Source organism: Dasypus novemcinctus, chromosome 10 (assembly GCF_030445035.2).
Source record: "Dasypus novemcinctus isolate mDasNov1 chromosome 10, mDasNov1.1.hap2, whole genome shotgun sequence".
NCBI classification, from domain to species: Eukaryota; Metazoa; Chordata; class Mammalia; order Cingulata; family Dasypodidae; genus Dasypus; species Dasypus novemcinctus.
In genome coordinates this window covers 31162648-31175859 of record NC_080682.1, presented here as the reverse complement: position 1 = coordinate 31175859, position 13212 = coordinate 31162648, and the positions used below count along the sequence as shown (strand labels likewise).

Genomic DNA, 13212 nt, shown 5'->3' with positions numbered 1-13212 from the left:
TTTTCTTTGCACAAAACCAACAATTCTGTGTGGTTTCATTATTTCAGGGGTGGCAACTTTCCTTTAGATCCAGCAATGCTAATGAAGGCAAGATCTTAATGTGTTAGGAGTTTATATGGCTGGAAGAGGGCAGATGTGAGCAAAATGGATTGAATCAGATCAGATTGCATTTGGGGAAGATGATAAGGAGAGGAGAGCAACAGTCTAGGGCAGAGGTGAAGGAGACATTGACTGGTATGATGGTAGGGATTGGGAAGAGTGGATAGAGATGAGATAGCTTAGTTGTGGAATTGTTGATGCATTGGATGTAGTGGATAAGAATGTTGAAAAAATTATGGATGAAGCCCAGGTTTAGAGTTCAGAAATTTGCTTGATGGTGGTGCCATTTAATAGAAACAAATAGCTTTCAGGAATAAGTGATGCAAAACTAGGAGTTTATTTAAAAATTGCAGGATTTCACCACTAAAATATTTGAAAACCTATGCATTATACCGCACCAATTATCCAACTGTAAACATGTCTAGGTGCTATCTGGATGCCCAGGTGAATTTAGGATTACTGCTCTATTTCTTTTAACCTTTTTTGTTTGTTTTCGGTAAGTGTCTAGGTTATTACTAATGTCATCATCATTACTCTGCCATAGCTCCAAAAATCCAGGATCACCGTAGAGATATGGAGGAGGACAATGGCACTATGAAGACTGAATTCTTTCTCTTGGGATTTAGTGACCACCCAGAACTTCAGAGTCTTCTTTTTGCTGTGTTTTTTTCCATCTATGCTGTGACCCTGATGGGGAACCTTGGGATGATCTGTTTAATCATAATCAGTTCTTATTTGCACACCCCTATGTACTTTTTCCTCTGCACATTGTCCTTCATTGATGCATGTTATTCTTCTGTCATTACTCCCAAATTACTTGTGGACTTGGTTTCTGATAAGAAGACCATTTCTTACTATGGATGTGCTGCACAGTTATATTTTTTCTGTTCTTTGGTTGATACAGAATCTTTCCTTTTGGCTGCCATGGCTTATGATCGGTACATAGCAATATGCAACCCTCTACTTTATACCGTTATTATGTCCAAGAGAGTTTGTTGCCAGCTTGCAATTGGAGCATTTTTGGGGGGCACCATGAGCTCAATTATACACACTACTAACACATTTCATCTGTCTTTCTGTTCCAAAGAAATTAACCATTTCTTTTGTGATATCTCCCCATTATTCTCTCTGTCTTGCACTGACACTTACATTCATGACATGGTTCTGGTGGTTTTCGCTAGTTTGGTTGAAACTATTTGTCTTTTAACAGTTCTTCTTTCTTATGTCTATATCATCACAGCTATCTTCAAGACAGGGTCTGCCGAGGGAAGAAGGAAAGGGTTCTCCACTTGCGCTTCCCATCTGATCGTTGTCACTATTTACCACGGTACCTTAATCTTCATCTATTTGCGCCCCAGCACAGGTCACTCACTGGACATTGACAAAGTGACCTCTGTGTTCTATACATTGATCATACCTATGTTGAATCCTCTGATTTATAGTCTAAGGAACAAAGATGTCAAAAATGCTTTCAGAAGAATGATCAGCTTGAAATTGCTCTCTTAGAAAAGGATAAAACTGGACCTCACAACCTTCCTTGTGTGGTTAGAATTGATGGAAAATTCATTTTAATATGAATATTTCACCAAATCTGCAGGTAATGAGACCATTACCAACCACAGAATGGGGCCAGGGACTAACAAGCAAGTCAGGGTACTCTCACATCACTTATAGTATGTCTTTTTATCATTTTAAAGTTGAAATTCTAAATATGTATTTCAGAGGCAAATTTAAACTTCATTTTATCTCTTACATTTCATATTCTTACTCATTGTATCTTCTCACTTTAAGCTCCCATCACAATAACAATATTGGCTAAGTCATTGACATATCATAATTCCTTTTGTGAAAGAAAATAAATTCACTGAGTCTCTTTTCTAATTTTTGTTCCTTTTTACATATGCGTGCATTGTAACTTAGTTTTTCAAATTCTGCTAACACTAACAACGGCTCAAATAGTAACTCCACATGATTCTTTCCTGAAACTTCCTTTAATTTTCAAATGATAGCTTGTATTTTGAACTTCACTGGAATCTAATGTACACTTTCTTTTAAGACCTCAGTGTTTTCTACCTTGCCTTGTAGCTCTTTGTGACTGTTATATATCCCCCTAATACACTTATTAACTCCTTATTCATTCTTTGATTCCTTGCTTCTTTATCACAAGATCCAACCCAGTATAGATACTGATTGAATCTTTATGAAATAAACCTAAGGAAGTTTATTATTGACTGTTTTTAACCTGGATTATATGCCTCAAACAGGAAGAAACTGTTTCTCTCTCTTGTAGTATTTTTGGTACATTCTCAAGTGCACTGAATATATAATTGACTTTAAATAGGTTGCCTAACATGGTAGCTTTTTTTGACACCAATTTGCAAATATTGACTAAATTAAAAACAGTTTCAAAGAAGAGTTTGTCAAAAATACATTCAGTCTGAAGTCTATTTCTTGGTAAGCAAACAATGCATTGTTCTGTGGAATGGTGTATTTTTAGAGCCAGAGATCGACACTAGAACCTATGAAGGGTGGGATATAATCTGGCGTATTGTTGGGTTTATTTGTCTATTCAAATGCACATAGAGAAGGTGTGGCTGGAAATTCTAAAGGAAGTGCTAAACTAAAAGGTGAGGAGAGAGGATGAACTAGAGAAGAAAGCCTTCTAACAATGAAAATTTATGCTGGATTCTAATTCCATACCACAGTTCCATTCACTGCTTTGGGATCTATTTTCACAAGATCATTCAAAGGGCAGAGCTCTGACCAGTTTTTGCTTTCAACAGTGAAGACTGGAATTCATTGTTCTCTGAGGCTGATAAAAACCAATTGTTTATTCCTAAATACTGAGCAGGAAATATTCTCCGAAGTGCATGGGTCAGTTAAAATAGATAGCTACTGTTTCTTTTGAAGCTAAGGGTGTCACTTTGTTCACAGATCTGGGGATAGAGTCACATGGGATATCATAAAATCATGTAGTCTCGGATTAATTATCTAACTCACTTCTTGGGAATGGGTCAGGAAGAAAAAGCCCTAAAATAGCTGAGCAGAGAGCTATAAACCTGGGCCCAGGCTGGCATCTACAACAGAAGTATGCAGAAGTGAACCAGTTCTAAAAAGCATAGAAGATGTAGCTGGAAGGCTCCTTTTCATGAGATGATGTTATGAAAAATATACCTTTTCTTCCAGCAATAGGGTTACTGTCCCTGGGTAGGGAGATCATTGTTAAGAGCTCTATATAATCTTGGAAACTCTCTTTGAAAATATGTGTTCCTGTAATAATAATTAGCATCTTTTGATCCTTTAAATAATGTCTGACACCATAATTAAATAGATTTTTTAAAAATCTCAAACAGATGAGGGAACTGAGGTCTAATAAGGTAAATTTTCTTGACTAAGATCACACAGCTATCAGGTAAATGGTAGTGTACATATTTTAGCTCAGATTTGTGTCACTCTGAAGTCCAACTTCTTTTCTTAAACGCTTTCCAATCTTTATCAATTTTACAAACATAACAACAAAAACAAACAAAAAAATTCCTGGCTTTCTGCCCATGTAAAGGCTATTAAATCAATATCTTTAAAAGGTATAGAAAATGTGAAGAATATCTTTTTCCTACACATGTGTGAAAGATAGGCAGTGTGTCAAATTCAAATAACATGAGTAATTTTAGTATTTATAATCATGAATATATTTAATAATTACTTGTAATAGAGTAAATTAAATTGGAGATGGAATACCTTAACCTGACTTCAAATTAGGGAATCACTGCTAAGGTCCTCAGTACTTTGAGCGTCCTCCCTGCTTCCCTAAGGACAAAAGTAACAATGGGTGAAATGGGATTATTTCCTTTATAAGACTTAAATGGTAAATCCATATAATGGCCAGTTGACAAAATTAGCATAATTCTGTTTCTGCTTCAATTTTTGAAGGAAAAACAAAACAAAACAAATTTTTAAAAAGCTGAATATCTTAAAATTTACAGCTTCTCCAGATCTGATAATTATTTTCAAATCGTAACTCACAGTTGTAGCTACAGAAAGTCATCCTGTTTCCTCCCTTTTTGAACAAGTGTCACAATTCTTCTGATGTGGTTGATTAAGCAAAATGTAGATCCATGCAAACTCCTTGAACTTTTCTTCCCGTACCACAAACACAGTTAGCAGCAAGAAACAGCTTCTGGCAGAGGAATTGTGTTAACTTTACTCCAGATGTTATACCCACATGTATGCCTTCTGATAGATAAGCTACAGCAGGTCAATTTATACCTGTTCTATAATTCATTGTATACCAAACTGTGAACAATTCACTAGCTAGAGCATTCCTTGAAACATCTCAGTACAGAAGTCTTAAGGGCAACAATCACTTGTGTAAAGGCTCTTTTTGCATTGAATTTGCAGGGGTTCACTCATTCATTTATTTATAAATGGTTTTGAATGATATATTTTGGAGCTGAGCATTGTGAAAAGCAAAGCAAAAATAATGGTGAACTAAACAGAGAAGGGCCTTGCCTTTATGGAAATTTGAGTCTAGTACAGGAGATTCCTTCACGTTGCCTCCAATTGTTTATTTATATCTAAGTGTTATGAGAGAACATTTATAGGGACCATACCAGTACATAGGTTGGACACAAATGCAACTAAGTTTTGCCCTTTGAAACTCCCTTTTGTCTAAACAACTATTTTTGTTCAACACTTTTTTTATTCAGAACTTTAAGGAGGGTACGTTGAATTGGTGTTTTTGTAGAATTTAACTCATGAATTCTCAGTGTGACATACTCAGGGACAAAGATGGAAGATATAAAAGGATTTTGGCAAGAAAATAGCAAGGTGAGCCCACTCCCATACTTTTTAGTTTAGAGGGAAGACTAAGACTAGTAATAACTGCCCCATGCACTCAGTTTAGGCACAAAGACAAGTGAAGGAAATACTTAGAGGGATATACTGGTAAAGCTGCAGGACCGTATGTTAAAACTCTTGAACTTCAGCCCTCAGAATCTTTAAATAAATTCTTTGGGTAGAAAAGATGGTTTCACACAGAACACAATTTAGTGTCAATTGTTTTTTTCAGGGTACTGTTACGGATTCTATCTAGGTTCTTGGCTATGCTGGAGAAATGAATTCCAAGAGCATGCCAAGTGAGCTAGGCCAGTAATTTATTCAGGTAGGGAGGGAGGAGAAATGGGAGAAAATAATAGAAAGTAACAGAGCAGGGGCCCCAGGTACTGAGGAAGGGGATGAAAAGGGATGAAGAAGGCTAATTTACAAGCTACAATTCCACAGTATAGATTATAAGTCCCCAGGGTTACTTGCGTGGCCACATGGCAGAGGAAAAATGGTGACAACGGAGTACAGAGCGAAGGACAGGTCCGCAGGCAAGAGAGTAAGGAAAGAGAGAGCACACTCAAACATCAAGGCTTGCTCTTAAATTGCTAATTATCCTGCCCCTTTGCTAATGGAAGGGGAGGGGGTTTCAGTGGTTTGCTGTTTGGATTGATTACCCCATTCGTCAATTCTTTAGTGAGGACCCAATGATAAAGTTTCTAGAGAACATCTGGGCTTTTCCTTGTACCCAGGAAGAAGTCTTTGTTCTAGGTAGCAGAATTCTAGAAGTGGAGTTCCTCCTGCAGCCATACTGGGGGTTTCTGATGTCCACATGAACTCCCTTGCCAGGTTCCAGATCCATCTATTAATTCACTATCTTATTAGCCTGCTTCAGTACCTTTCACATCCTTATTTCTCAAGCTGTAAATCAGAGGGTTTAACATAGGGGTCACAACTGTGTAGAAAACAGAGGCCATTTTTCCTGTGCCCATTGAGTAACTTGAGCTTGGCCAGAAATACATGAACAAGAGTGTACCATGAAATATACCCACAGCAGTTAAGTGGGAGGCACATGTGGCGAATGCTTTCTGTTTCCCTTCAGTTGGATTTATTTTAAAAATGGTAGTCATGATATAGCTGTGGAAGAAGAGGACAGTGAGAGTGCTGCACCCCACAATGCAGCCAGTGAAAGTGAACATTACTATCTCATTGATTATTGTATCTGAGCAGGAAAGGGCTAGTAAAGGTGGGATGTCACAGAAAAAGTGATTGATGACATTGGAATTACAGAATGACAATAGGAATGTGCAGCAAGTGTGGATGTCTGAATCCACCAAGCCTATAATATAGGCAACAGCCACTATCTGGGTACAGACTTTCCTGGATATAGTTACTATATAAAGAAGTGGGTTACAAATGGCTACATAATGGTCATAGGCCATGGCAGCCAACATGAGACATTCCACATCTGCCAAGGTCCAAAAAAATACATCTGGATGGCACATACATTATATGGAATCTTCTTTTGCTCAGATAAGAGATCAGCCAGCATTTTAGAAGAGACAGTGGAGGAGTAGCAGACATCACAGAAAGACAGACTGCTCAGGAAATAATACATGGGTGCGTGAAGTCTGGAGTCCATCTTAATTAGTATAATCATTCTTAGATTGACAATCACAGTTGTGCCATAAACCAGAAGAAAGAGCACAAAGATCACCTGCTGCACATCCTTTCTGAAACAGAATCCTAAGAACATGAAGTCAGTAAACAATGTGTAGTTCTCATCAGCCATCATTCAGATCCATGAAATATCTGGTACTGAAAAAAGGAAGTGGAAGCAGAGGGTTAACATTATCTTACTGTCTTATTTTAACCACATGTCCATTCTCATTTTCAGTAATTAAAAAAAGGAGTATTTTGACTGCTTGAAGTGAACCAATTCAACTGAAAATATACCCACAGTAATTCAAATCTATGAAATCATAATGATAATGATGATATGTCTTCTATTTCTATAGCACTGTACAGAGTTTGCAGCATCTTCATTCAAGTTATATCATATTATTTCCATACCCACTTATGTAGTAGCCATGATAATCTTTACTAAAGCTGACTATAGATTAAGAAATTGGTATCACAAGGGTTCAAGATCATGGTTCTTAAAACAGTTAGCCCAGAAAATCCACATCTTTTGACAAGAAATTATTTTTTTTAAAAAGACAGTTGAGTAGGAGTGTAGGTATATTGCAATAGTTTTCCTACCAGATCATCCAGAATTATGAAGTAAGCAGAGCTACGGCATGTTCTTGGATATAGTATTTCCTCTTTTCCCCATTAACCTGTCAGGTTTTATTAAGCTTCAATAAACTACCTCGGGTCCCACTGTCCCAGGGATGGGCAGAGCCTAGAATTCAGGATGCGTGGAAGTAGAAAAGCAGAGTTTGCCAGAGAAGAGGGTGGTCTTGATGAGCAATAAGCTGAGGTGACTAACAAGAATGTGCCAGGGTAACCAAGTCTCTCTGAGAAAGTTGCTATTACTCACAGAAAATTCTGAAGAACATTTTAGACCTAATCACAAAGATGCTGGTTGAATGGGTTCAGAGAAGCAAGAAGAGAAGTGTGGTTTACCATGTGCTCCCTCTGCCTAGTCTACTAGAACTTTTGTGATTTCTCTTCACAAACAGACACGGGATAAAAATTTTCAGAGTGAACTCCCATACCTACAGATAGAGTCATGTCTGAATTGTGCTCCCCATCCCAATTTTGATAGTTGTTGCGTTACTTTTATTGTACTCTTTGATCTCTCTTTGTCTTTGATACCTCTGAAATCTGCCAGCTCTTGGTTAAAAAATAAAGTTGGTGGACCTTGGGATGCCAGTGAATTTTACGTCCTACTGTTACGTTTCACCAAACCTATTAGATCATACATCATAGCACACCTGTACTCTTTCTTTCTGCAGGAACATAGGAACAGTGGAGTTTGAAGTTTAGATAAAGAACAAAAAAGTTCCATAATCATCTAGAGATTAAAATACAAATCTATTTCCAAAAGGATCTATCCCTGTAGACACACCTTTAAAAATATAACATTTCCTTTACTGAAGAAGAGTGTGTTAAAAACTATATAAAAGTACCAATAAGAGATTAAGTATAATACTAAATATCATGACTATGTTCCCAAACACTGCTTGCATTGTGTTGTACATTAATACATGTAATTAAAATGAAAATTTTAACTAAAGTTCCATATACCCTCTTTTGATTTTGTAATATGATTTTATTAGACAGGGGAAAAAAGAATAAAGAAACCTAAAATACAAATCAGAAAAGCAGCAGAAATTGTTAGTACCTGCTCCAGAACTAGTGACTTATTTCTTGAACACAGCTCTGTCTACATGAGTGTACAACATTGTTTCCTGAATGCTCTAGACTATATACTATTACTGTGTTTGGTCCCTGGGTGTTCAACACTTGGTCTCTCCAGAATAAGTAGCAGATATAATCATATGATTTATTTATCTGATATTTTATATAGGTAGGCCTATGAGACAGACTTTTTCCCCATTTTAACTACATAATATGCATTAAAAACTCATGCACAATCATGAGTATATAAATGCGCACACATACTCAAAAATATTAACAAATTAAAGATTTTTAGGTAGCCAACATTAATCATAATCACACTTCCTAGGAATAACCAGGCTTTGTTGTATTAACTTTCACATTTTAAATTTTTGAAAGAAAAATGTCAGAATAAATATACTTAATAAGTAAATAAATATCATGAACATGTATTATTTTTATATGCATTAATTTATTTAACATACCCTCTGCTAATAACCGTTTGGTTAATATAAATTTTCAGATCACAAACAATTCTGAAATAAGTACAATTATGCATATATAATTTAATATAAATAAGTTCTAAGAAATGACCCTTAAGGACCAAGATATGTGACTTTAAAGTCAAAAAATTTTGGAATTCTTACCAAATATCAGGTGTTTGTCATATATTATCTATCACCACATATTATCTTTTTTTCATGTATTATCTCATATGTCCTGATTTGTCTCTGACAACCTAACAACCTCATTTTACAGATGAAGGAATTGACATTTAGAAGTGATAGTTAAACCTATAAAGTCTTTTTTTATTGTATTTTTTTGAAAATACATGTTTTTCTAACTCCAAAGCAATTTCCCACAATAGATTCATGAATACTATGTAATGAAGTATACATTTTTAAAAGTTTAATTCTCTTTAATATTCTGATAGAATGTTATAGAGTGTTTATGTTAAAGTATATGCTTGAAAATTCACGAAATTAGTGACCCAAGGAATCATAGAGTTCTAAGAGAACTTAGAACTTTTAATGCAAATTTTACTTTTAATGCAAGGCAGGATTCAAAAAGTACTTCAGGACAGAGGGGAACAAATAGCAAGTGTTGCCAAATTGGGAGGTGGTCTGTTTTATTTATAGCAGCTGGGCATATGCACATTATTACTTTTGGTGTAAAGGAAAAACGACATGGAGGACTGCTGTATTAAATGTGTATTTCCAGAAAGCAAATAGAAAATAAGAAAATTAGTGTCCCTGAAGCTGTACAAACAACAACTGTGTGAGAAGCTCTCTATATTGGCCATGTCAAGAGCAATAGTTGATAACCCATAAACCACTGCAGTACAACTATGTGTGTAGTTTGCTGTATGTTTATTAAGCATCTACAGTCAATTTATATTTAAAGGTAATGTACAATCATAATACGCATCATCTGAAGATTCTGCCTCTTAACTTAATTACCACTAAACCAGTCTAAGTGAAATTTGCATTTTCAAAACAGTTAAGGGGAGCAGATGTGGCTCAGTGATTGCACATGTACGTCCAACATATGACGACCCAGGTTCAATCCCCATCCCTGGTACCTCAAAAATAAATAAATAAATAAATAAATAAATAAATAAATAAAAGCAGTGAAAAGTAACTTGTGTAGTATGTAGTATTTTATGCACACCAATGCTCCAGGTAATCTTTTGTTTCTTCTGAAACCTCACCTGGGAGTAAAAGGTTCACATATTTTATTGTTGTTTTTCTTGATTTTATGTAGTTTGTCGTTGTTGACTTTTCTCTTGCCTTCTATAAATCTAGAACACCCAGACTAAAATCAGGGAATTTAGTATGTTTCTGCTTTGGGGAAAAGTGATTTTTGCCACAATTTTAATGCCTTTTCATATTTCATTGCCATTTTTAGTGTTATGATCCCAATACTAAAATACCAAATGTACTCCTGTGGGAAATTTATTGAGACGAACCTCAAACCACCTAAATAATTGCAATAGTTTTCCACCAGGTATACTCAAGAAATGTATCTATTTATGTTACTAAACAGCTTTGCTACTATTATCTACTTTTCTGGTATATATTTGAAAGAGATGGAGTCATCCTTGGTCACTTTTTGAGTCCTTTTCTAACAAGTTTTCCCCACAGGTGCTTCCCTGTCTCCAGGGATTCAAATTCCCTCAGGCTATGCTGAATTTAGGCAGGACCCAGACTTTAACTTCCCCAAAACCATTGCCTGTCCACACCATGTATCATGTAGTATAACTCCCTCTCCCATTAAAATCTGAGTTGGAGTGTGAATACTGCTGAAATTTGGATAATCTAAATTATCTCCAAGTGACTTAATGATTTAACGTATTTTATTTTATTTTTATTTTTAATTTTTCTCTATTTTTTAAAATGTTACTTTAAAAAAAATACGAGGTCCCCATATAACCCCCACCCCCACACCCCAATCCTCCCACATCAACAACCTCTTTCATTATAGTGAGACATTCACTGCATTTGGCGAATACATTTTGGAGCACTACTGCACCACATGGATAATGGTTTACACTGTAGTTTATGCTCTCCCCCAGTCCACCCAGTGGGCAATGGCAGGGCATATAATGTCCATCATCTGTCCCTACAGCACTACCCAGGACAACTCCCAAGTCCTGAAAATACCGGCACATCCTATCTCTTCTTCCCTTTCCCTACCCTCAGCAGCTACCATGGCTATTTGTATTTTAATTGAGAATGACTATCAAAAACACAGGAAGAAAGCAAATTTAAAGTATAATTTAAGATATCTGAGACATAAAAGGAAGGAAAATAAAACATACCTACCTAAATAATTTTCCTATTGTCACTGATGCTCTTAACATAACGCCATGTTGGCAATTGTCTATTTATAAATTGCTTCCTTCAGAAAATAGTTTGGCTCCAAGGCATGGGCGTTGTGAAATAAGTAGTGTGCATGAGAAGGAGGTTCATTGTCTCTCTCTGCTGGAAACAAGACTAAAGTGCCCCTAGGTTGATAATGAAAGCTCTATTCTATAAGAAAGGCATTACATTCATAGTTACATAAAGGATACTTATTTAATGAAAATATTCTATGAAAATGTCATGCTTTATTAGCTTTGCAAACATATTTTGGAAACATATTGTATACAAGAAACGCCAGAGATTTTTAAAAAATCATAATAATGATCTCTTGCAATTGTTTACAGTCTAATAGTGTATAGACTTTGTCTTCGGAAAATCTTTTAAAAGTAGGATATACATAGAAAATGATCATAAAATAAGTATACATCAAGTGAATTTTCAGAAATTCAAACATCCCTACACCAGAACCCAGGTCAAAAGATAAACCTTTACCAGCACTCTGTGGCAGTTTGTGGGCCCCATCATAAATTGATATCCAGTATTTTAGATTAGTATTAGATGTTTTTTAACTATATAGGAGTTAAATAATTGTCTGAGTGCTTCTGCTCAACATGATGTTTGAGAGATTCCTAAATGTCATTATGTTCAACAGTTCATTTATTATCATTGTGGTATAAAATTTCAATGTACCACTACACCATAAGTTATTCTCTAATTTAGTGCTAGGGGAGGCAAGGTATGAGCTGTAATGGTTTATAGGAGCAGTCAAATATATTCATTTATGTATGCCAATGGCTATTTTAATAATAAAAAGATGTATTTGAGTAGTTGTGACTAATACCTTATAGCCTGCAAAACCTAAAATATAAAATATTAAAAAAAGTTTTCCAATCCCTGATTTAATGTGTTGACAGAAATTTGAGTTATTTTCAGTTTTATGCTATTAAAAATAGTGCTACTATGAACATTTTGAACATTTTTAAAACTCTTTGGGTAGATATATTAATTCACTTCTCTTGAGTATAAAACTAGGAATGGAATTTTTGGGTCATAAGATTAGTATATGTCCAGCTATAGTAGAATTTCCTTTATAGATTTTTTTAACAAATCAATTTTATTGATCATATTAATAAAGCATACAGTTCATCCAAAGTGTACAATCAATGGTATTTGGTATAATCACGTAGTTGCATATTCATCACTTCAATCATTATTAGAGAATTTTCATTATTTCTATAATAATAAACAAAAAACAAAGAAAAAAGAAAATTCCTCACCTTAGTGGGATGCTAATTCCCACATCTACTACCAGTTTGTGAGACATATAGTTATACCACATCCTTACCAATATTTAATATTGTCTGTCATTTTCATTTTAGCTATTCTAATTCAGCTAGGGTACATGACAGAAGTTGTAATTTTTATTTACCTGAACACCAATGTGTTGGATAACCACTTCTGTTAAGGGTCTATTAAAATCTAAATGTGGAATAAGAGGTCAGTTAAAGGGCCATACTTAAAAATACTTGCTTTTCTGCAATTTGCAAGTTACACTATCTAACAAACATCATTATCACTGTCATTTCAAGCCAAATCAATATAGAGATGCAATGCAGTCCTTTTGTGTGAAGCCACCCATCTTTTCAAATAATATCTCCAATAGTTGGAAATTTATACAACAGTAAAAGCATCAATACATAGAGAAAGAATGTGACAACTGGAATGGACTTTAGAAATAATCTAGTTTGAACTACTCCTTTACAAAGGGAGAACCGAGGTCCAATAAGGAAGAATAGCTTCTTAAAGACCACAGTGATTTAGAGTGGCACTGGGTAACTTTTTATAGTATGCTTCTAAAGGAGGATTTCCATAGCAGATAAAAGCTGCTGCTTTTGACTTTAACACAAGGCTTCCCACGTACTGGATCATTATTATCACTGTTCTTTTATTACAGTGGTAGTTACTATCTAACAAGTATATGCCTGCCTATTTGCTCTTTTATACATATACTAAAATCTATCATAACTATGCCATTCCTATATTTTTGGATTTCAGTGTCAAACCTTAAGGAATGAATCAAGGT

The 13212-nt window shown here is 35.3% G+C and overlaps 1 protein-coding gene and 1 pseudogene across 1 annotated transcript; one reads left to right on the top strand and one right to left on the bottom strand.

Moving 5' to 3' along the window:
* The first annotated feature begins 672 nt into the window (after positions 1-672).
* Positions 673-1605, top strand: LOC105746444 (olfactory receptor 5I1-like). The gene has a single exon (XM_012526530.2). The coding sequence runs from the start codon at positions 673-675 to the stop codon at positions 1603-1605; it is 933 nt and encodes a 310-aa protein (XP_012381984.1).
* Positions 1606-5801: 4196 nt separating this feature from the next.
* LOC139439915 (olfactory receptor 5G9-like) lies at positions 5802-6712 on the bottom strand (annotated as a pseudogene).
* Positions 6713-13212: the final 6500 nt, after the last annotated feature.

Coding starts and splice junctions, on each gene's coding strand:
- LOC105746444 (XM_012526530.2), top strand. CDS start 673: ATGGAGGAGGACAATGGCACTATGAAGACTGAATTCTTTCTCTTGGGA.